This window comes from Drosophila nasuta, chromosome 3 (genome assembly GCF_023558535.2).
Source record: "Drosophila nasuta strain 15112-1781.00 chromosome 3, ASM2355853v1, whole genome shotgun sequence".
NCBI classification, from domain to species: domain Eukaryota; kingdom Metazoa; phylum Arthropoda; class Insecta; order Diptera; family Drosophilidae; genus Drosophila; species Drosophila nasuta.
Genome location: NC_083457.1, coordinates 19,252,734 through 19,278,401, shown reverse-complemented (window position 1 = coordinate 19,278,401; position 25,668 = coordinate 19,252,734). Strand labels below are relative to the sequence as shown.

Sequence of the window (25,668 nt, the reverse complement as noted above, 5' to 3'; positions counted from 1 at the left end):
TGTAATTTTGAGCATATTAAACATATTACAAATAAATTTAAACTAGTATGTCAACAAAACTTGACAATGGAAAATACGGCTTAAAGCATTATTATTAATAATTTATTGCGCATTATTGATTTTAAAATACTAAATTTATTTATTTTTATTTATTTATTTATTATTATTATTAATGTAAATTTAAAAACGATTTTTTTATGTACTTCTTTTTATGCAGATAAATTTGTCATTTCAAACGCTTACCCAGTGTGCAACTAACGAAATGAGAAAACGGAATGTGGCTCTCTCACACGGATACGGAGTTTTTGTTCTCTCGATTTCTGGGGCTCCTTTCCGCTAGTTGTTGACTGCCGGCAGACGACAACGCTGACGTTGCTGCCTCTGCTTTTGCTTCTGTCTCTGTCTCTGCCTCTGTCGCCGTCGCCGTCGCTGTCTCTGCTCCTGTTGAGCCCAGCTCCTGCAGGATAACAGCCAGAATGTGAGTCTTAGTCTAAACGCGTCGCTTGCGTTTGTCAGTTGTGCCTGAGCTTGTGCCAGTGTCAGTCAGTCAAGAGCTTTACGTTCCAAGTTTCGAATTCGCACTCCCAACAAACAATACGATTAAAACACAATAATAATAAATAATACAACAATAATAAATAAAGCTGGCTGATTAATTTAGTGGTTGTGAACCTTTTTGTAGTTCTTTTCGAAACGTGCAAAAAATAATTGCAAAATAAATAACAAAATAAAAACAAGAATAAATTGTATTTTTGTAATAGACTTTCACAACAGAAAAGGTTTCACCCAACAAAGCCACAATCAAAGTGCAAATAACAAACTCAAACAAAGTACATAAAAAAGTTATTGTGCATGTGTGTGCAAGTGTGTGTGTGTGCGTGAAGAAACGGGAGTGTGTGTATGAGTGACATTGTTGTTGTTGCTGTAGCAATTGATTAAACAACAGCTAGTGCCTAGTCTGGTTACCTAGGCCAACTCAAAGCACAGAGACCAAGCAACAGAGTCTAAGCCAACAAGAAGAAGAAGACAGAAGACAGATAGACAGACAGACAGAAAGAGAGACTCAACAATGGGCTGCAACACAAGTCAGGAGCTGAAGACAAAGGATGGCGCCGCCATCGATGCGGTCAGCAACGGCGAACCGGAGCCAAGTGCTCCGCAATTGGAGCTGGCGGATGGCGGCGGATCAAAATCCTCCTCAAACAATCATACAAATCACGCCAAATCAAATTCAATTATCTCCAATGGCGATGCGAAGTCGACGGCAGCGACGGCGACGGCGACAGCAACAAATGGCCTCGACCGTTCGTGCGATAAGACGGAAATCACAGAACTCAACGACGATGTCGAGGACGAAGGTAAGACCGATAACTTCAGATGCCCAGCGAATAGAATCATTCATGTTAAGCATTGTGTGTGTGAGTGTGTACTGTGTATGGCTGACTACCTTCATTATTATTTATTATGGTTGTGCACTGTGTGTGTCACATCTTTATCCCAGTAGCTCTCTCTGTCTCTCTCTCCGTGTGGCATTCTAATCCAATAACGTGTTTAATGGCCTCGCAAATATATATTGCTTCACATACTATAAGTACGAGTAGTGGGAATACGGATTGGGAATTTGTTCGCCTGACTTCAATATGCGCAATACACACACTATACGGAAGATTACACATTCAGCATTCTTCGGCATGGCCTTTTACGACTTCTGTATGGCAAATTTGTGCAGCACTTAACTGCGTTAAGTAGCCGCACTGTTGCCACTGTCCTTGATCTGACCGAGAGCAAGACTTGAGGCCATGTTTCGCTGCTGCTGTTATCTAATAAGCGCTGCATAAATATCTTTATGGCATCGCTAAGAGCATGGCATAAATATATTATTAACATGGCGCATAAATTCATTGCATATTATTTTTTGATGCTTTTGTCGTGTTGAAACCATAAATATGCTGCCTATTTATACGCACAAAGGTGCTTTCCACTTCCACAATTCCTTTCAACCTGCTTTCATGTTAATTTCACCTCGGGGAATCAGCAAAAGTTTTCATAATTCTGCCAAATAAAGTATGCAATATATTTTTTGGCAGAAACACATCAACGCTGAACTTTTGACTTAAATTATAATATACTCCGTCCATCTCACTCGCTCAATCTATATCGCTGACTCGTGTTGTTGCAACCACAGTTATTTTTGGAACGAATGAACGAACGAACAAAAACAACTTTTGCGGTTTGCTTGCCTCGAAATAATGGAAATAAAATTTTGAGCGCGCGAGTTGGGAGCACACAAAAATAAAAGTGCAGAGCTCAAAAGTATGACTCATAAATTACCGGGACGTGTTTTCCCACGTGACAAATGCAGTCGACGTCGCTCCCGTTCGTTCGCTATTTGGATTGGCTCCCACTGCTGTGCCACCTCATTCCCTATACTCCCAACTCCCTCTCTTCATCTCCATCTCCAGCTCCAACTCCAACGCCCACAACTTTCAGATAAATTGCGCAGCGACACTTTATCAGCGACCGTAAAGCGTTGGCGAGGACGACAACGACAAGGACGACAAAAAGGACCACAGGTTCCATGGTATCCTGGTCTTGTGTTAATACCACAAATTATGATTATTGCTTAGCAATTTTGTTGTCCTGTGTTGTGTGTACTCTGCCCCCTTCCCTCGCCAACAGTCGTTGCTTTTAATTTGCTAAACATTTTCATGCGTGCGTTGGCGGATTTCAATTTCCCCTCCACCTCCTCTTTTTTATGGTGGCCCAGCTGTATATTGCCATAAAAATAAATATTATAAATGGGTAGAATTTGCTTGGCTGCGCTAATTAGGGCTTGATTCATTCTTTGATGTGATTTGGTTTTAAAAGTAATTTGTTTATAATTTCGGTGCTTTCTAAAGCGCAATTACATTAAACAACTTTTGCCCTTGTGCAACACATTGAAATACTTTAAAGTAGCTATTTACTATTAGCCTTCAAATTTTACTTTTAGTATACATATTTGGGATTTAATAAAACGAGGTTATATTACGATAAGCATGAAATATTTATAGCTCATCTTAGACACATATTGATAGATTTTTATTACGATTGCAACTAGTTTCAACTAAACGAAATACACATAAAAATGTTGTAAAGCTAGGGCAAAAAATGATTTGGGTAATAAAAGGTTAGAATACTCGCAATTTAAGCGAAATTTCTGCTAAAATTGTTTCTTTGTCTTGCGTTAAATTTTATTTGCAATATGCCAAATTTAATGTTTCCCCAAATTTTTTTTATAGTTCCCCGTTAAGTTTTAAGATGTTGTTTTTGGGGCCTGCAGTTCTCATCTCTGGATTTTTGTTTTTGATACGCCGCCAGCAACATAAAAAAGGGGCAACTGGCAAAAGGAATAAAAACAGCACAAAAAAAAAAACAAGAAAGCTACAGTCGAATGTGCTCGACTGTGATACTCGCTACCCATTGTAAACAATTTTTATTTTAAAATATACAAGTTTCAAAATATACAAAATTAATATTCCGCAAAAATACTGAAAATATACCAAAAGTTATATTTGGTATATTTTTAGTATTATTTTCAAACCAATAAGAAAGCTACAATCGTGCGTGCTTGACTGTGAGATACCCCATAACCATTAGTTTTAAAATATACTAAAAAATTATACAGCAAAACAATACTTAAAATATACCAAAGGTTATATTTGGTATATATTCAGTACTACATTCAAACAACAAAGATTTGAGATACCCGCTAAAGCAAAACAGTGCGGATTTCATTTTAAAATATACCAAATTAATATACTGCAAAAATACCAAAAATATACAAAAGACTACATTTCTTATATTGATATTGATGAATGTAGTACTATTCAAAATATTCAATAGAGTAAAATATATACCAGATTATCAGCCAAAGTAATTAAAACTCATATTAAGAAATCGTATTTCACCATACAAAAGAATTTCTTAAATTAGACGGACATGGCTGTTGAAGTTGATCAAGATATATACTTTATAGGGTCGAAGATGATTCTTTTGTTTGTTACATACATTTCCTGGAGACACAAAGTTATAATACCCTTCTACCCCATGGGTAGCGGGTATAAAAAAAAAACTACCATACAAATGGCCTTTGAGTCGTCGTCGTCCTGGGCGTCTCTTTATGGTCTGCCTTCATCTGTGAGCTGTGCCAAGAAAGCAGAATTCATATTATAAACACGTAGTCAGACTCAACACATTCTGAGCATGTTTGCGTTTTTTCCTTTTGCGTCTCTTGGCTGCAAATCAAAATAAATTAAAAAATGCGCTGCCAAGAAGCATCCGAATCGGGAGAAACAGCAGACGACGGCAAAAACAACAATCAGCAGTTGGAGTTTATTCAACCCGGGAAACTAGGGAAATTGTCTCGCATTATCAACTAATTAATAAATGCTGATGATAAATCATAGATGGACTCTTGTCTTATCTTTACGACTCGGCCGCTCCCCAAGTGGAAGCCCTCTCATTACCTGGCCATCGAGGCGTGGTCCAACTGAAATTACACAAATTAGCAATAAAGTTGTCAACTCATGCGAAAATCTACACGACATACAAAACGAAGCAAGACAACACACGCACACCTTAAAAAAAGAGAGAAGGCGCACGTACAAAAATCCTAAATAAATAAGCATCCCAAAAGCGGAAAGTACAATAAAACACTTTGCCTAGTGCTAAGCCCTCGTAAAGTATCTCTGAGCTGCTTTTGTGCTAATGTCAAATGCAAATAGAAGAACGACAGACAGAGAGCGAAAGTGAGAGAGAGAGAGAGAGAGAGTCGTTGTTTTTGTTGTTGTAAATGAACAATTAAGCCATTTCTAAGTGCTGGCAGATTGTATCAACAGCAGCGTATGCTCACGAATTTCTTATACTCTCATGTTTAATGGCTCAACTTCGCATAAAAGACAAGATAATACTTGTGAGGCTTTCAATACAATTAATCTCGTTGCAAACCTTGGAAATGATGAAAACACAAAGCAACGACTTGGATATACTCTAAAGATGAAATTTGCTAAAATTTCTTTCAAATTTAAGTGCATCTTTTGTTCAGTGTAGTGTATAAATGCTGAGGGCGCCAGGGCAGCTCATAATATGATTTTTGTTGTTGCCCCGCAAAAGCGCTTAAAAGTAGGCAACACAAAATGGTGGTGGAGGCAGTTCCTGGGGCGTATGCTTAATATTTTGGGCTTATCATAGATATTTGCATAATTTTAATTAAAACTGAACTGAAACCCGAATACTTTGAGTTTCGGTCAAAGCTTTTGAGCTCCAAAAGCGCTTTCAATTAGTTCGATCCGAACACACAAATACGCAACGCGTCTTCTCTCTCTCGTCCATTTCCATTTCCATTTCCGTTTCCGGTGTGAGTTGGTTGTGTGTATGTGTGTCTGTGTGTTTGCTGCTTGTTAATTATGTTTCTGCTGTGACAGGACAGAGCTGAGCAAATGTATGCCTAATTGAGAGTAAATAGGGCGTTTTGCTTGCTCCCGACAACCATTTGATTTATTGGTTGCCTAATGCTTTTCATTTGATATTTTGTTTGCTTTGGCACCCAGCGTTGAGGTGTGGCAATCTCACATGCGACTCGCCAACGCGTTCACTGTCATTGTGTGGACGTGTTTTATGTGTTCGCAGCTCACTTCGTTGATTTGCGTGGCAGTTGCCTTGCTAATTAGAGCACACTTAAAGGTGTGGGCTCTCTTCTACTTCTTCTTCTTCTGGATTCAAATGAATTTTGCCTTAACTGGATAGGAATTGAAACTGGGATGCACGACTTTAAATTACCTACGAATTAAAGAGTTTATTTCTAACATGCATTTTTAAAAGTTAGATTAGCATAATATATTGAACACTTTGCATCTCGATCTTTTAAGACTAGAATATTTGATCTTAAGATGATTTGATAAGATTTCTCAGTAGTAAATCGTTTATATTACGTCAAGTTAAATGAAATACTTTATAATTGCTCAGTTTGCATCTCGTTCTTGTATCATATTAATGTAATTATTTCACTGTTGATTGCTGATCAGGATTGAGACCATGTTAAAAGACTAAAACATACCTCGCCTATTAAATCGCTTAAGACCTACATAAATTCTACTTTACATGAATTGTTTCCTCAGTATCAGGCCAGCATATTTTATTGATGATGAAAAGTGTTCTTATATGTATATCCTCTTTCATTCTTTAAGCATTACTGTTGTTCACTTTGCATCCCGATCATCCTTTCTTTTATCCTGATGACTTCATAAGATTGCTGTTTTTAGCTCATCTTTTAGCATGTAATCAGCTTACGTATTAGTAAAAGCAAAGAAATAAAGAGCTTACTTAACAAAGACTCTCTAATAAATATGATGGCGTATTTAAAATGTTTAATGAGACCCATTTTAATGCCGAAATTACATTAGCTAATCAACAGTCGCAGTCACTTTGCGTTTTCTTCTGTGTTTACTTAGTGCGTTGTCCAATCAGTTCGCCATTGTCTTTCTCCTACATTGTGTTCGCTTCGGCCACATGGTGAGCTACAAATTGGTGGCCGTAAATTTTTAGGAGCAGACAATGAAAAAAAAGAAGAAGAGTGGAGACGAGGCATTGAAAAACAAATTTAGCGACTCCACACGGGACTATTCACAGCTCGTTTGGTCATGGAATAGCACATGGCAAGCAGCCATAACAATATTACGTATACGGCAGGGTGAACCCTTGTGTGGGCATTTATTTTAATTTGGCTTAAAAGGTGCGTCCGTCTGCGACGCTAAAAATAGGCGCGCAACGGCCTTGCCCAAAAAAATTATGAAAGCCAAACGATGAGCCACACTGTGGAAGGAGTAAATGCTGCATATTAACATGGAAGAAATGCATAAAACATGAAAATACTCACTCCTAGTGAAAAATTGGACACCAGAGTGGCATTAAAGCGTCGGACAAATACCAGAAATGCGTGCCAGAATGTTATTTGATATTTTTGCCTCCGACTGTGTGAGTCTCTGACTCTGGAATTGAGAATACTCGTAACTGGCGCCACGCACAAATTATGCATATCTTTATGTACACAATAAATGTCGACAGCGGTCGCAGTCGCAGGCGATGTGGGGCGTGGCTGGTCTTTCAGCTGTGCCATTAACAGAACGCGTCGAGTCCATTCGTTGTCCGTTCGCACTTTGTGATCAAAATGGCTTTTGAAAGCGTGCAAAAACATTTTCTGAGCGCACAATTTGCGACGCGTTAACAAACGGAAATGATAAATTGACAGTTTTGTTAGTTATGCCCGAGGGATTTCCGTTTGCTCCATTGCCGCATTTAGCATTTCCCGTCTTAGTTACGCTTCTTTTACATCGCTTCCTTTCGTCACTTTTCAGTCATTCTGCTTGCTTCTTCCTTTACATTTCCGTATTGACTGCGAACATCTGATGAACTGTTTAACAAATAAATATAACAACAGAAGCCATTAGCTGAGAATGACAGACGAACTAAGAGGAGTCCAGGCGAGGAAGCTCGAATGCGAATTTTTTTCTTATACCCTCTACCTATAGGGTAGAAGGGTATTATAACTTTGTTGACCGAAGGAGGCAACTTCTTGATCAACCCCAAATAGAAATAAAACCAATACTAATTTCAAATCTATATGTTTGGCTTATTTAATATGTGTAGTTGTTATCAGATTAAAGTTTTAAAAATTTTACAATTATCTTATCTTAGCTTTGGTTGACGATATCGTTATGTTTATCTATTGTATATTTTAAATTTGGTAGTACATCGATATACCAAATATTTATTTGGGTACATTAATTTGGTATATTTAAACAATAATGGATGGAGATGTCGGAACTTAATTGCTTTGTTTGATTATCTGGTACATTTAGTACTATATGGTATATTTTGAAAGTGGTAGTATATCGATATATCTCATTTAATGTAGTGTTCATCATTTGGTTGCTATCAAATTAAAATTAAATTCAAAAATTAATTGAAAACTATTCAAGAAAGGATTTTGTATAGCAATAAAACCATCTGCAGCTGTCGAGTTTTAAATGATTTGGTTGACTTTATACTATACATTTTTCTTGATAGAATATTTTATAAGTACTGGTACATAGATATACCAAACAAATATTTCGATATATTTATTTGGTATATGTATTTGACCAAAAATGTCTGTAACTGTCAGGTCTTTATTACTTTATTTGATAATCTGATATATTCGGTACTCTATGGTATATTTTGCGTGTGATAGTACATTAATATACCGAATATAACATTTGGTAATTATTAATTTGGTATATTTGAACAATAACGACTGCAGTTGTATATATTTTGTACTCTATGGAAAATTTTGAATTATATCGAAATAATTCAAATATAGCTTTCGATATATTTAATACCCTTGCTGTAAGTGGAAATGGATACCGGCTATCTCATAGTCGAGCACACTCGTCTGTGGATTTCTTAGATGTTTTTGCTTATTTTGTACTGTTAAAGAACAGAAGATGAAAAACAAACTCCCACACATACTCGTACATATAGTATATACTAAAGATATAGCGACTAATGGACAATGCCATGGTCATGGATAATGGCATGGGAATGGGAATGAGCGTAGCTTGACTTGATTGCTGATGCTGCTGCTGGGGAATTGATGAAAGTTCAATGGAAAGCAAGCGAAGCAATTTAATTACGTAAGTAATTCCGCTGAACAAGAAGAAGATTAAGAACTTTACATATTCTTAAAGATTGTGATGAAATTCTTAGTGGAATTCTAAAATCAATTGAATATTATTTCTGATATCTGTATAGCCATCGCTTATGACTGCTCCTAAATTCCTTAGATTGCAAATATGCTAGGATTGAGAACAAATATGTCAACTGGCACAAATCAAATATGTTTTGCCCTCCTTTCTTCTTCTTCTTCTTCTGTTGGTTGGTTATGAATTTATTATTGAGCTATTGATATGCCTCACATTATTTATGATGTCTATCAGCGGAGACGATGTCTAACACTGGCTGCCGCTTATGTCTGGCATTTGTCACTTTGAAGAAAATATATGCGCATATATTAGTAAATACCGCCGGCGTCCTTGCCACATCGATATCTGCCACATGGAGGCATATCACTATTTTGCAAATTTATCAGAGACACCAGCAGCCTAACTGTGAATAATTGGCTGTGATTATTTATTATCGGTCTGACGCACGCTTTTCAATGAAATATTCAAGACGATTCCCACAAATCGCTTGCGGTGTTTAATGGTTTATGAATTTGTTGTTTTTCGATATTTTTGTTAAGTGCAGCAAAACGATGACAATAAAATTTAAATATCAACATTTTGTTATCTGTTTTCATGGCTCATAGCCATTGGAATGGAAACCGACATTGAGCTGAGTCACACAGTTTTGGGCTCTAGGGCAAAAATGTTGTACAAATAAGAAGGGCAAAGCATTAATCATAAACGAAAAGGAGTCACGTCAAAAAAAAAGAAGCGGAATATTTTGCGGGGTATTCTTTTAATATTAATGGAAAAATAAATAACTTAAAGGTAGCTCCACAAATAAAGCAATGTTAATAGGCCAAGGTTTCCTAAAATATTGATAAACACTACACATAACTTAGACCCTAAAGTAGTCGACAACATTGAGACACAATTCATGTTTCAAAGTATGTGTGTGTCTCTTTTGGGATTGTGTGTGTGTGTGTGTCTTAATCAAACACACATAACACAAAAGCTAATTGCACAAAGCCATAGCCAAAGCTATAGCTAACAAGCATTTTCTCTTCCGCCCAACAAAATGTGACACTGCCAGCAGCCAAAGAGGCGACCAATAAAGTGGCATCCATTGTTATACGCAGAGAGATGATAATGGATATTACGCACCATAAAGAGGAAATTTAATTAAAAAGTGTGTACTTAACAGCATAACACCGACACCGACAACGACATCGACATCGAGACCGTGCTAACTAAGCTCCAGCAGCATTGGCAGGCAATCAATAAAATGTTGGGACAATGGTTGGGGTTCAGGGTATATAGCATATTACGTATACGTCATGTTTGAACAGCAATGGCAGTTGAGCTGTTGCTTCCGCTCCATAAAAATACAGCCGCCAATAAAAAAACAAAGCGCAAACAAAACAAAACAGAAGCAAAACGAAAACAATACTTATAAAGTGGTGCAAAGAAGTCAAAACATAACATTCTCGGGGTTGAGTTGCCGCTAACTTTTCTTGACAAACAAAAGCGGAAATTGATTGTATTACAACAACCAGAGGAAGCAGCGCTAGTCGGCAGCATGAACTCGCTACACATATATGTATGTGTATGTGTGTATATGTATGTAGTTGTAGTGTACTGTTTTTACTTGGGACGCCAGGACAATAAACTTGGCGCCGGCTTCCATTATTTTTCGCTTCGTTCTTGTTTTGCTTTTGTGTGTGTGTGTGTGTGTGTTTGTTGCCTTTTGCATAACATTCTTTATGAAATTAACTTGATTATGTTTTTGTTGGCACTGAAATTCGGCCATAATTGCGCACCCAGGTCGTAACTTTTTTCGTGCTGATTAAAAGTTTAGCCAGCCAGGCGGCAACTCTTTGCCAATGGCAAACAAGTTGAGGCAGCCACCAAAGCGGCGAAGCGACGTCTGACAGACGTCTAACTTTTAGCAGACTTTGCTTAGCATGCAAACGTGTGTCTGCCGCGGAACACAAAAGAAGTCTTGGGATGCTGACACACTCGCAGTGCATATCAATGAGGCATGTTATTGAAAATTAACAGCTTCTGGTTGTAACTCTATTACTTTACATATATGAGGAACATGCATTGTTAATAAGCACGACAATTCAATTAGAGCCACGAATACGAATCTCATTCAAGGTATTGTCAGTGCATTACACTTCAAGCACAGCAGTAGAGATAGAGCGATAAAACTTTTGTTACTCAACTTTGAGACTTGGCAAACATATCCATGCACTCAGGTGGCAGTAAAATGCAACTACTTAGGCCCAACTCAACTCAACTCAACTCAATTCAAGAGATGACTCCACCATCAACTCAGCAACTCAGCAACTACACTTCACAACTGCCATAACTTCGGGCATTGTATAACTTTTCGAGGACCAGAACTTCGGGAGTTCGCTTGCCATTTTATTTGGCTAGTTTCATTTTATTATGTCGTTGCCATTATTATTATTATTTCGTTCAGTCTTCTTTTTTTTTTTTGTGTGTCTGACGCACTCGAAAAAGTTTTGCTGACTTTGTTTGGTTCCCTTTTGGCTTGCGGCGTGGTTCCCTTTATTGCTATTTATATGATTAAGGACTCATGTGTGTGTGTGTGTGTGAGTGAGGTGAAGACAGGCGCAAATTATTCGGGAATTTCGAAAATTGATAGAGTGCTTTACCATGAGGGAGAGGAGGTGTGGAAGGCACTTTACACGTGAGTGAAAGGCATCATCACATGCTTGCGTGGTTGTAATCAATGCTAATAAGCAGCTGCGTGTTAACAGGATATTGAGTCGCATATGCATAAATATAACGCATACGCAGCGTACTTCAAGTTACATTTGTGTGCGTGTGAGTGAGTGTTTGTGTTTGTGTGTGTGACGTGACTTTCACTTTGTTCGACTTATTTTATTCATAAATCTTTGGCATTGTACTTGTTACGTTTATTCCATGGTTCATGCACTTCACACAATCAAAAAAAATATATATGTATCTATATGTTTATTTACGTCTATCGAATTGATGGTATTTCGTTTTTAATGGCCTTTTTCTCTCTGTATTTGTCTTTGTATATTTTTATAAATAACAATCGACACGAAACGAACGACTTAATTAAAATTTGATAAATGAATCCCAAAAAAATATCAATACTGCAGATGAAGAGCCGGAGGTGGAGATACTAATACCACATCACCATCATCATCATGGCAGCAAGAAAATCCGTCGAAATCCGTTGAAAAACTTGGATCTCGATTTTAAATTCGATGTTAATTCGTTTTAGCCAGCACCACCAAATACGACAATAATAATAACAACAACAGTAACAGTAACAACATCAACTGGTGTGTGTGCGTGTGTTTTGAATAGCAGGACATTTTGTTATTGTTGTTATTGTATTATGCTAATTGTGGTTGCGCCATCCGTTCGTTGTTGCATCCACAAAATATATACAATGACAACAAACAAAGCCTCGCTAGCAATCAATATATATGTATATAGTAACGGTCTAGAGAGCACGATGTTATTTTCCTTGTGCGTGTGTCTGTTGTGTTAGTATCGCTAAATTAGTTAAATCGACTAAATGTTGTTAAGTGTTAAGCAGTGCAGTGTTAAACCGTTGAGAAGTAGTTGTTCAACACTGTTGAGACTAACTTTGCACGTTTTTTCCCATTTCTAACAATTTGTATTACTAATAACGAGTACTAAAATTAAGTCTAAATAAAAATCATTTTAAATCTTTAATTGGCATGTTTTTCTAAACACGTTTCTAATTACTAAAACAAATCTAATTCTGGATTAAACAAAAACAAATAATAATAGCTGGCAACGCCAATGCAAAGCTCAACAGAGCTTTTATAAGTAAAGCTCTCTCTCACTCTATTTTCTAACATTTCTTCTTCGTTACTAACAGCAAGTATATTTGTTATACTCTCTTTTTAAATATCCTTATATACATAATGTTTCAAACTGTTGTTGTTTCTGTGTTCAAATGTGTGTGCTTTCAGTTTTAAATAGTTTTCGTTTGTAATGTTAGAAGATCTTAATATTTATTATTATTTTTCTTCTTTATTTGCAGGTAAATATTGGCAACATAAAAATCTAAATTTGTGCTTATTTCGAGTAATAAATAACAGGTATTTTTAGTTTATAAGAATATACCAAAATACTGGGAATATTTGGCACTAAAACTGTTCCCATTATTTAAGAACTTTCACATAAAGCTTTCGGTAATTTTTGTATTGCACAATCTGAGTGACATTGCGGAGGGTTAGGAATCCGCTCCAAGGTGAACATTTCCACTCATTTCCCGTTCCCCCTCTCTCTCTCTCTCACACACACAAAGTTGCCTGCCGAGTTAGACCTACTTTTGATGGCCAGCCAACAAGGGGTGTGCCGTGTTCCTTTCCCGTTTCGTTCCCCACATTAACAGTAACAGTGGCCACAAACATCGCTCGTCGTCTAACCAACAACATTCGGGTTGTCTCACGAATGTCCCAACAGAGCTAACAGATATGCTTTTTAACCAAACCCGTGAAACAAACGAGGCCAGTTTCACAAATCAAGCGAGGCGTTCGGTTCGATAGGTTCAGTTCAGAGCTTAAAAGCGAAAGTGCGCGCGACACAAGTATAAATTTTGAAATTCAAAAAGTGTGTAGCATTCTTTTGTGCTGCGACTCAACTTCAACTCGACTGCAAGTACGAGACACTTGGACAAGGTACGAGCTTTAATTAAATTTCCTGATTTATAGCTTAGCCTAAGGTCGACGTTTTTTCTTTCCTTCTACTGCTCGGCTGTAAAAAGGTTACTTTCAGCTCAGCTGCGTTTGCCTTGCGTTACGTTGCGGTTCGGTTCTGTTTGTTTATCAGTTTACGAGCTGCAGGTATGTGGCCACAACATAAAAATACAAAATTCCATTAAAATGTACATAGTAACATATCCAGAGATATTTTTTGTATTCCCTTATACCTTCTCTCTTATATTTTTTTTTATTAAATTCTGTTCCCAGTTGAAGCATCCTATCTAGTATGTCCTGGCTTGGGCTCCTCTGACGCACAAGTCTGCTTTAGCGTGCCCATGAATAAATAAAACCACTGTGTGTACTTCATCTCCTCTTGTATATTTTGCCCCTTCTTTTTTCTACATGAAAATAACATAAACTAGGGCTGGGGATCCAACTATTTTTTATTCAGGGCTTTTCAATTGCTGCTCGATTCGTAGTTTTGTTGGGACTATGGCTTTAGTTTGGTTTCCGCTTAACGCTCTTTATCACCGCCATTTGCATCTTATCAGTCTGAAAAGTGGCGGCCATTTGATTTTATTTCATTTTGGTGTATCGCAGCCTATCGATATACGAAGGCAATTAAAACTTCTACTTTTTTTGTGACTATGTACATCCGGGACACATATATTTATTCTGTGACCCATTTTAGTGTACCATTTTTTCAGGCAATCAATTTTTATGTTGGCCTTTTAATGATTGAGTGTTGACATTATTATAGATTTTCCTTTTTTTTTGTCGTCTGTTGTTCAGAGGATTTCATGATTTAATTTGGACCCTTTGCTAAAGAATGATGAAGCGCGTAGTTTAATTAAGTGGCGTTAAAATGGACTTCAGGCTTTTAGCCTTGCCATCAGGAAGGGAAAAGCGAAAGGGAAAGGGCTGGTTGACTGTGTAAACAAAAAAGGATTCGTTTGCTTGCTTAAGTCGGAAAGGTCGGAAGTGTGGAGGAAACTGTCAGTAAATTGGGTTGTCTTAATCTCTACTTAAAACAAATTCTGCGTGGGATGGACATTTTGCCATTTCATATTGTGTTTTTTTAATATTTCGAAATAAAAATCTCAACTTTATTTGAAATGCTAAAACTTTGCGGAAGGGCAAATTGTGACCTTGTTTAAAATATTCCTAAAATATTTACTTTAAAGAGCAATGCTTTTCAGATAACTTTAGTCTTCAACAATCATAAGTAGATTATAGTTTTATAGATGGCAAGATTTGAATAACTATTCTGGCTTGAATTTATACTTGTATAAATCACAACAATAAATAAAACAAGTAAGAAAGCTACAGTCGAGTGCACTCGACTGTGAGATACCCGCTACCCATTTTGAATAAAAGAAATATATTTTGCGATAATTTTCTCAAAATATACCGAATATACTGCAAAAATACTAAAAATATACCAAATAGTATATTTGGTATATTGATATAGTACCGCATTCAAAATATACCATAGACGGCACAATATACATTCTAAAGCAACAACCCTAGTAAGTAGACGTGACAATTTTCATCTGATCGCAACCAAATTTTCAGGAATCATAACTACTATAGTTATTATTATATATACCAAAATTCGCAACTCTAACTTTAAAATTACGCTTGTTATTCGATTTTTTTGATTTTCGGGGGCGGAAGTGGGCGTGGCAAAAATTTGAAACAAACTTGATCTGCGTGCAAACATAACAAATGCTGTCGAAAAAAAATTATAGCTCTATCTCTTATAGTCTCTGAGATCTAGGTGTTCATACGGACGGACGGACAGACACACAGACACACAGACACACAGACACACAGACGGACAGACGGACAGACGGACATGGCTAGATCGTCTCGGCTGTTAACGCTGATCAAGAATATATATACTTTATAGGGTCGGAGATGCCTCCTTCTACCTGTTACATACATTTCCTGCCGGCACAAAGTTATAATACCCTTCTACCCTATGGGTAGCGGGTATAAACAGTGAAGCTAATAGTGTGGCATTCTGCTCTAAAAAATAGTGCAAAAATATAGTATCATGTGTTTATTATTAATGTTCTTTTGTATTTCGTATTTTATGACTTTAATTCTTTTGTAGAAGTCAATATCTTGAAAGATATTCGTGCAGCTTAAGTGATAAATAGAGAAAAATACCAAAAATTCTTTACCTCTATCTATTATATAGTCGATAGATATAGAATAATTACCCGGATATCTCTTCCTCTGCTTGTTACGCACACTTTGACGTTGAAAATGAAAAAAGAACAATTATCACATTACTCACAAGTCAATCGCCTAATGAAATTGTCGTCTAAAGCACATTTTAACTTTCTCGCTTGTTGAGAGTAATTTATCACACTTAAAGATGCGTTCAAGATTATGTTATCTATGTGTCTTATATATTGTTGAAGTAAGAATATGTATCCAAACATTCTTTGTCACAAAGTTTTGTGTGGCTTCAGATATGCTTTATAAAATTTGCATATTTTGTTTGAAAAGTTATCTGTTGTATGGCAACGTTTAAGATGGCTCAAATACTTTTCACCTACCTCACGACACAACAATTTTCCATTGGCAGCTAAAATTCATCAACCATTTTCAACGCTCACTGAAATATTTGCTTTCTACTCCCTCTTTTCTCGCTGAGCGGAAAAAAAATGCCAAAAACGACAAAGTAAAAATTAAATATTCAATTTCAGCCGCTGGCAGCTAGGACACCGAAAATATTTGTTACAAAATGTTAAAGTTTTTGGTGGAGTCACCCTCACCTCTATATATGTATACACCTGTCCCTTCCTCCGGCTCTGCAACACACCAGCTGCCGCAAAGTGCAAACAAATAAGCAACATGCAACGGATGTTGGATGGAACCAAACGGAACTGAGAACTCTGGGAATGACACATGACCTCCAACATTTTGTTATTTCTTTTTCGCCACTCGCTCACTTTTTTATTCCTTCGTTGAAATATTTTTATGACTTGCTTTACGTGCCCGCGACTCAAAGCAAATATGCCAACACACACAAAGCCCGTCGGCCCCAAGTTGAGCCAAAGCCCATTGAAGGGAACACCGAACACCGAACACCGAACAGTGAACAAGTGAACACTGAACAGCGATGCCTTTGGCTTTGCCAATCAATCATTGCCAACTACAATTTAGCGCATAATTTACAGATGAAACTGTGTATAAAAAAATGTGTGCGATAAGAGAAACTTTTATGAGTTGTGCACAAAATGTAAATCACATTTAAAAATTAAATAAATAAATACGCAAAAATGATGGATGGGATGGCGATGGAAAGCGCATAAAAGAAATTGGGTGAAACATAAACAAAAACTAAAAATGGAAAGAACTTTTCAGTAATTCCTTCATAAATCGGATTTTTCGACAGATGCCAATCGAAATGCAGAAAAGAAATTCTCAAGTTTTTCAACTAATCCCGACAACACTAAACGAACTTTATGCTCAGCACGTGGCAAGAACGTCTCCCCATTACTTTTGATACCGCCCACTACAACAGAAAACTCCTGCTTCTGTTTTCTCTACTGTTCCCATGTTGGAGGCGTTGCATTTGCGGTCAGCCAAAAATGTTTATAGTCTTTCCATGAAATTGCCTTTGTTACTGCGTGAGATTTTCTCCGAATTTGTTGTTGCTACTACAGCAACTTTCACCTTTTAATGTGCGCGCTAAGTGAGTACTTAAAAGGCCGTTAAGCATCTCCTTAGGTATGTGCTAATATACTCATGTGTCAGCCACAGCGATTGGCCCTCGCAACGATGAAAGCTTGTTATCATTTAAATGGCAAACAAGCGAAAGTTCGATAAAAGCAAATTGCATGCCAATAATATTTATTCGGATGCCCTCTTAGGGTTGATAATGGTTTTTATAAAATCAGAAAACTTGTAAGGCCTTTGGGACTCGTATCTTTATTTTTCTTTACACTTAAAATAATTGAATAATAAGTCAACATATAATTTGATATATGTAAATATCAAATAATAATATTTAGTATTTTGTTTAGTTTTATATTCGGTATTAATATTTAGTATTATACTCAGAAATATATTCAGTATTATTTTTAGTATAGTATTCAGTGTTTTAATCAGCATTACATTTAGTATTATATTCAGTATCTCGAATTTTTGTGTTGTCTCTATTTGTAAACTTTTTATACATACCTTGTTGTGTTATATTTGGTATTCTACTCAGTAATATATTTAGTATTTTATTATTTTTTCTGTTGTATGCAGTAAAATATTTAATATTATATTTGGTATTGTGTTTAGATTTATATTTAGTATTATTTGAAGTATTAAGTTTTAATATTTCCTAACTTCAATACAAAATAACTAACTAAATAAATATTTTCGATATTCAGAACTTTTATTAAATGCCCCTCAATATATTTTATTTCTGTTTGTTGAAGTCAACTGTGAAGAATAAATAAATTTATATTTATATTTAGTATTACATTCGGTATTATGTTTTGTGTTGTATTCAGTATTATATGATGTATTATATTCAGTAAAATATTCAGCATTATATTTAGTAATTTTTTGTAATATGCTTATATATTTTCTAACTTTATATTATAAATATGAAATAACTAATTAAATTAATATTTTCGATATTCACAAACTTTTAATAAATGCCGCTCAATATTTTACTGCTTATGTTTGTTAAAGTCAACTGTGAAGAATAAATAAACAATTCCATGAAAGTATATGTATAACATAATAAATAATTTGTTCTGAAGTTGTTCTTGGAATTTTGAAGTGACTTAACTTATTTCTTAACCCATGTTTTGTGTTGTTCTGTCATTTGAGAAAAGTATTTTCTAAACCCCTTCTTATAACTTTTAAGCCTTTACTTATAAAATGCCAAGTCTATATATAGGCTTCACTTTATTTCAAGGGTATTGACAATTTGGCATTTCGAGGATAGTTTGTTTTGCTGTTTTCATTCAATTCCGAAGAGGACAATCACGCAACAACTGTGTTTACATAAGAAACTCGAGTGCGCTCTCTCGCTCTCTCATGCTTCATCTCTCTCTGTGCAGCATCCATAAAGTTGCTAACTGCCTCTGACTTATCTTGCCACATGACTGCTCAATATATAAATATAAATATATTCGTCGATGATACTTGCAAAAAGCCCTTGTCAAAGTTCTGTTAGCCCTGCAGCTGTACACGACTTTAATTTGTTATAATCCCAGGGCTTGGTCGGCGCAACGCGACGCGACGAGGAGGGGAGGGAAGGATGGCACAATGCTGGCGGAAAGTCACAGTCGAAGCCAAGGCATTTTAAATATGTCATACAAAAATACACACCCACACACATACACACACTCACACATTGGAGGATTCATATGGAGTTATCAATTCCACAAAGGAAATCATTCAGGCACAAAAAGCGAAGCACAGAACGAAACCATTGTCCTGGCACTGTCCTGACAGTATTTCATATTGTGCATATGCAAACATACACGTAAGTTTGTCTGTGTATGTCACTGTGTGTGTGGTTGTTTATACAAATGTCAAACGACAGGGAAGCCTTTAGTTTGGCCAACGCACACCCAACGCCCAAACAAAAGCACTCACAAAAGACTGACAACAAATTGGCTACGTGTCTGCTTCGATCAATGATTCTAACTGAAACCCAGACCTGAGTCCTCCGTCCTCCGTCCTCAGCTTGACAGTGACTTTTGCTGCGTATTCGTTTTGATATAATTCAATTTCGTATACACAATGCCAGCCAGCAATGTGTATATAAATTGGGGCCAGAGGAAATATATAGCATACTTATGCACGGGTTGTCTAACATATGAATGCGCTCTGCGCTGGTGGGGGGTTGGGGGGGAGTGGTTTATCAAATAAACGAAAATGCCACAGCAAAACTCAGTCAAATTATGTTACAAATTGTCAAACCCTAATGCCTGACAGATGTTGCCATAACCAACAATCTCGTAGTTGGCCAATTTTTTAAGCTCACACAAACACAACTTGCAGCCATAATTAATGGAAAAGCAAACAGTTGCGTTTTGGTTCTGCAACGTGCAGGCAATCAGCGCGTAAAATTGCTAAACTTCGGATGCAAACAGTTACATAGTAACAGCCTCGCTTGTGGTCACCTCCCAGTAATACACACATCGCGCATACGCCCCGTATGCAACAACAACATGTTGAGGCCATCGCCATCAGTTCTGACAGCCTTTGGCCTGTTGGCATAGGTGTGTTTGACTTTGCATATCTAACGGTTAGCTGCCAGCCAGCGCCACTTACATGCATTTAAGTGCATGGCTGCGGCTTTCGAGAGCCATTCCTTCTCGCTACTCGTAACTCGTACTCGTAACTCGTTCTCATTCTCGTTGTCGTACTTGGCCTTGTCTCGGTGACTCGCGGTTGCTATCAGAGTGCCAAAGCAAGTTGACTGTTTACTGGGGCGTAAGCTAAGCAAACTCACTGAAAGGCTGCCGAAGTGCTCAGAGTGCATTAGAGGTACCACGATTTGAAGGCCATTCAAGTGTCTTGCAAACTGAACAATAGATGCAAGAGTTTTGGATTTACTTGAAAAATTAATTGTCAAAGGACAGTCAAAAGTGCTCGAGTAAATAAAACAACAATAAATAGTCCTCTAATATTTATTTAATTATTTCAACAGTGCACAGCAAATATTCCAGTGAAATATCTCGTATTATATAAGCTTAACAGTTCAGTGTGCATTTTTAATTAGATCAGTAATTATAAATTATAATCAAATGATAGTTCACCCAACCATTTGTAAACATTCCACAACTCGCATTATATAAATAATTTACTGGCTATTGTTTATATAAAGTCATGTGGAAAATGTTACATTACGAGTACAATAAACAAACACCAAAATAAACAATAGCGAATATTGCGACACTTTAAAGTAAATTCAATCGATAAGTTATGCAGGACAACATGAGAAACTGAAAGCATTTTATTTGAAAACGTAACCCACATTTTATACATTGACATTTACATTTCATGATATAATTATATATACGTATACATACTTATAAATATGTTGCGAACTAATATTGTTTTGATATCGTTCAATTTACTGAAAAGCTCATTCTTTGATTTTTGATCAGTGAACTAGTTCGTTCCATCAGTTAGCGCACTTTTGTTCCCCATTTTTTTTCATTGTTCAAATCCTTGGGAAACTTTTAAGTAAATGTCGTGGTGCAGACAGTTAATATGTTTAATTTAAATTCATACAACCGTTAAATTAACATAACCTTTAGAGTTAGAGAAGCTAATAATACTGCTAGTGTTAAGAAAAGATCAAAGAAAGGGAAAACAAAACCTAAATTTGGTAAAGGCGAGGTCTGAGCAAAAAAGCTAAGCGTGGCGTGATTATTCTCTCTATGCTTTACAGTTGTAGTGCCCAAAATAAATTTACATAATTCATTCAAATTCAATGATAACATGATGTAATATAAGTTGGCATATCTAAAAGATAGTGATAGAGAGCAATAGAAAAGACTAATCAAAAATGTGAAAAAGTGAACAACTGGGCAAGCACAAACTAAAGATCAACACGATCAGCATGATCAACTGAAGAAAACTAATGAACAAACTCCAACAACTGAATAAAAGAATGATAATGGTGAACTTATTCTGTTATATTGTTCGTTAAGCACTCTGAGCTTGCTTTGTTTCGTGACACGAAGCACAAAGTGAAAGCGTGTTACGCTTATTCGTGTTTAGCAAACGAAAGCATGAAAACACGAAATAAGTCGACTTAACACGGCTATCACGATAAGAAGAACGCAATGTGCCAGCAGTATTTAATTTTTCTCATTTGCAAAATTTGAAAAATTCACATGTTTAGCGTTTGGTATTTTGTGGTTCGTGTTTGTATCGTGTTATGTCTTGGGAATTTTGAAAACAATTTGGCACACGCTCAGTTCATGATTTGCAATCTGCTTTAATAGTCAAATCTCAGGCAAGCAATGGCGAGAAGAGAATCTCAATTGTGTGTATTTATTTCGAAGGCAATCTGTTTATTGACTTCGATTTAGTGTGCTTGGCTGGGCCATTAATAAAGGAACAAATGTCGATGTGGCAGTCCAGCTGTTTGCTGTCCTAAGTGCCGGACAATTCAATGCCACACTTTTGACACAGGACTCAAGGCTCAGGACGCAGGACGCTGTGGCGACGACGGTCATTTATCTATGCTACGACAGCGTATTCAATTAAATATTGAAGCACGAGGCTAATAAATTACCGAAATGCCTACAAGCACGAACGAAGCAAAGTGAGAGAGAAAGCGTTTCTTTCAACTCCAAGCTCATAAATATGACCCACATTCGGCAGGAAATCGTGTAAATCTACAAATTACCTTAATATTTAATAACAATGGACTGGGCAGAGCAACACGAACAACACAACACAACTCGGACTCGAAGCAACAACCAAAGCACGAAAACTTTTAACGAGCCGTAATCGAGGTGCCCAAGATTTATGCGTCCCGTTGACAAGCTCTGGCCAAATGGATGACGCAGGTGCTCTGCTCTGGCCACTTTTTAGAGTAGAGTGGGGGTAGAAAGTACTCCACATCTAGCTGTCTGGCGGGGGAAACGAACCCCTTTTGGTGAAGCAAATCATAATTCATTTGTGGCGACTGATAAAAGGCAAAAAACAACAATGGAGGCCTAAATGTAATTTCCTTACCTGAGTTCCCCATTGTTTGGCTGGCATTGTAAATGCCAGTCAGTCCGTCCATCCGTCCATCCGTCGTTGATTCACTGTCAATAAAATCAAATTTATTTCTGTTACGGATTTTCGGTCATTACTCGAACGCTAAATGGGATTCATATTAGACAGGCAAATGGCTTGCGGAGTCGTGAGTTTTGATATTTCAGCCGCCGACGCAGTGAGCCAGGAAATTGAAAACGAAATATTTGAATTGTATCAGATGATGATGAATTCGGTTTTGTTGTTGCTCTTGTGTTTTTTTTTATATTTATTTTTATTTTCCGATACTACAATGCGCATCTTAATGATGTGGATAAGCATTCAGCTGAAGATAATAGAAAGCGAAGGATGTTTTATATTGAGAATCTAGCGATGAGTTTGTTCAGCTGGCAGCTCATCAAATTTTATTGAAGCCATATTTAAATTTTACACCCTTCCGCCACATACTGCGTACTTGAACTTCATGCGATACTTTGCGCTCCTCGCTTTGCGTAAAATGAACTGACTGCATCAGAAGCAACAGGAAGCAATAATAACAATGCCGTCGACAACAGGGCAACTTTAATACAATATATATTAGCAAAGTTCAAAGTATGCTAAAGTCGGAAGCAGAAGTAAAAGCTCCTTGCTCTTTGCCCCTTGCCGTAGGCCAACAACACAGCAACTGGCAGCTGACAGGCAGCAACCTTGTTATAGTCGCCGCATCAACTGTGCCTTGAGCTAGATACATTGAACAGTAGCGAACAGTACTCTGTTCTTAGATACCCTAAATAGCCCTGTGGTTGCGAAAAGTATTTGCATATTTGATTGTAAAGTAGCATCGCCTCTTGGCCACTCAGCAACACAACAGGGTATTAGAGGAGGAGACGTGAGACGGAGAGCCAAAACATCACATTGCATATTATGCGATACTACTTGCATTGCCCATCATCAGTTCGTCCATCAAACGAGGCGTCAATGAGTCAGCCAGTCAGTCAGTCAGTCATTCAAGCATGTATTTCCTTCCTTTCTGCGCTGCAGCGCAGAATTTCCGTTTCAATGCACTCTGATTGAAAGTCTTACGTGCTTATGTGGCCCTTGTCGGCGTGTGTCGCACCAAAGGACCTCATGCCACAGATACAGCTACAGCTCCTCGTCCTGCTCTTCCGCTATCGCTTTCCCGCATTGCCCGAATCTCCGACTGTGTCGTTTGCAATTTTAATGTGCAGTGACGTAGATGCAAGTGCTGATAATGCCAAACGGCCCCATTTCGATAAGGCGGCAATTCAAATAAACTCTTTACGAAATATAGCACAAGCCGAACAATGAATACGCTTTCAAATCAATCGAAAAGTAATTACAATAATTGTTGTTTGATCTAATTACTCAGCAAAATTAGAACGATTTGAAATGAAGGTTTCAATATAAACTGATAATACAAAAGATCATAGATTGAGTTTTTTATTTTTGGTTTTATAATTCAAATTTCAGACTTAAATAAAAACAACCCACTGCTCCATTTTCACGCCTAAAAGAGAAAAGCAAAAAGTGTATGTATATGTGTGTGTATATGTATTAAATTAGGGATTTATATGTGGTTTCTTGATAATATATTAACGATGACACATCGATGAAATTAGAGATGTGCTATCGCGGGATATATTTAACTGATTCAAATGAATGAATGGAACTTTTCCCAATCCCCATTGATTCCAATCTACACAATAGAACTGCTGTTCCATGGCCTCTTCAATAAGAGACAATGTAGACATTGCCCCCACCGTCTCCATCTCAATCTCGATTATCCTTTGTGCTGTCCTGCTAAAACGACAAGTGTCTAATTAAATTGAGCTCTTAAGGCGTTCTAATTTTTACGTATCGCAAAAACTAAACTAAATCTCATTGGTTGCAGTTTCGATGTGGCGAGCAAATTGCTTTTACTTTAATTGGATTTGAATTGTCGCCTCTGTCGCGTTGTTTTCCAGGGTCACGCACCCACACCTGACTGTGGCTGTGACTATGACTGTGACTGTGACTGTGGTTGAGGCTGAGGTTCCTTCCTCTTCTTTTTCTGGCTCGCCACTTCAACTCAAAGTGCATGAAAAGCGCGCCAACTATTTGCACGGACTGCGACCGCCGCCGCACCCGTTTACTGAATTTTCTTGATTTTTTTTCTTTTCTTTTTTTTTTTTTGTGCTTTGCCTCTCTGCTTTACGGCATGTTTGCGCCCATAACTGTAAATCCGTTTTTATTATCCGCTTTTCAAATGAGCAGAACCCTTCAGGCGAAGAGACCCAAGCCAAAAGCAAACTGCTCGGCACATATCTCGTGTGTAAATAATCAAAAAAGAAAAAAACGTTGGGTATGTGTAATTTATGCAAGTTTATTTAGCAGCCCAAAACTAAATAGAAGAACCAAGTCCTAAGCAAATAATCCATAAAATATAATTAGTTGGTTAAAGACTTAAAAACTATAAAGCTGTAATCAAGATGTGCTTCATATCAAAAGAACATATTAAATCTTTTCCATTATATAAGTATAAGAGAGTATTTGCCGGTCGAAAAGAATTCCATATTTGCCCTTCCGTTTTACATGATAAATTTGAACTGAGTCCTCGAAGCGATAGCTACAAATTGGGCACTTTTACTCACACTCACACTCACACTCACATTCATTCTCGAGCTCGAACTCAAATTCACAGTCGTATGTGTAGTACATTCATTGCATGCCACTCTGTCCATAAACTTGGCACCCTAAGCTAGGAAACTCGGCACCACACTGCCAAGCTAACATATTTTGTTTATTATTTTTTGCGCTAGTTTGACTTTAGCAACTGAAAATTATTACGGCCACAAACAACAAATACGAGCACAATGACAACTACAATTCAGATATCATGGAGCCAAAGCCAAAGTGGGGAATGAATGAACGAGCATGGTTATGGTTATAGCTCCGCTTAGTTGCTGATTTATGACTCTGTGAGTGGAAAGAGTATGAGATTTTTGGTAAATTTCAGTAGAAACTAAAGCATTAAGAATGCTTCTTTAATTGGAATGTATTTATGGAATTTGTGGTTGCGATGCTGAGCAAATACTTGAAGAGACTTTAAATTGCTTCTGTAGCAGTTTTGGTTTTTAAGGAAAATTAGCAAAATTATACCGAAATACGGATACAGTATTTTTACTCTTCTCTTTAATCCATCTCTGATATACTACGACATTCGAAATATACCATTGAACACAAAATATAAGAGATTGGCACCCGTCAGTTTTTTTTTTTATGATATCATATTTTTTATTAAGTGACTCTAAGTACAGCTTATTGTTTTTTTTCAATTTGCATTGGCGGAAGTGGGAGTGTAGCTCCTCTATCTTTAATAGACTGATCAAGAAATTACAAAATATACCTAATGAAGTAGGAGATTCTGCTTGTAAGATACATAAGTAGACTTT

General features: G+C 37.0%; 1 protein-coding gene across 3 annotated transcripts in view; it reads left to right on the top strand.

Annotated features, from left to right (window-relative positions):
• Positions 1-241: 241 nt before the first annotated feature.
• LOC132791918 (uncharacterized) overlaps positions 242-25,668 on the top strand; it is a 53,980-nt gene continuing 28,553 nt past the window's right edge. The window contains exons 1-2 of one of the 3 annotated variants that reach the window (XM_060801046.1): positions 13,294-13,462; positions 13,549-13,627. Coding sequence is in view for 1 of the 3 variants with exons in the window: in XM_060801043.1 (XP_060657026.1) it covers positions 1,070-1,358 (289 nt within the window). In the remaining 2 variants the exon portion in view is untranslated. Of the gene's footprint in view, positions 1,359-13,293; positions 13,463-13,548; positions 13,628-25,668 lie in introns of those variants that run through there. The other 2 variants (XM_060801043.1, XM_060801044.1) reach the window with 2 other exon arrangements.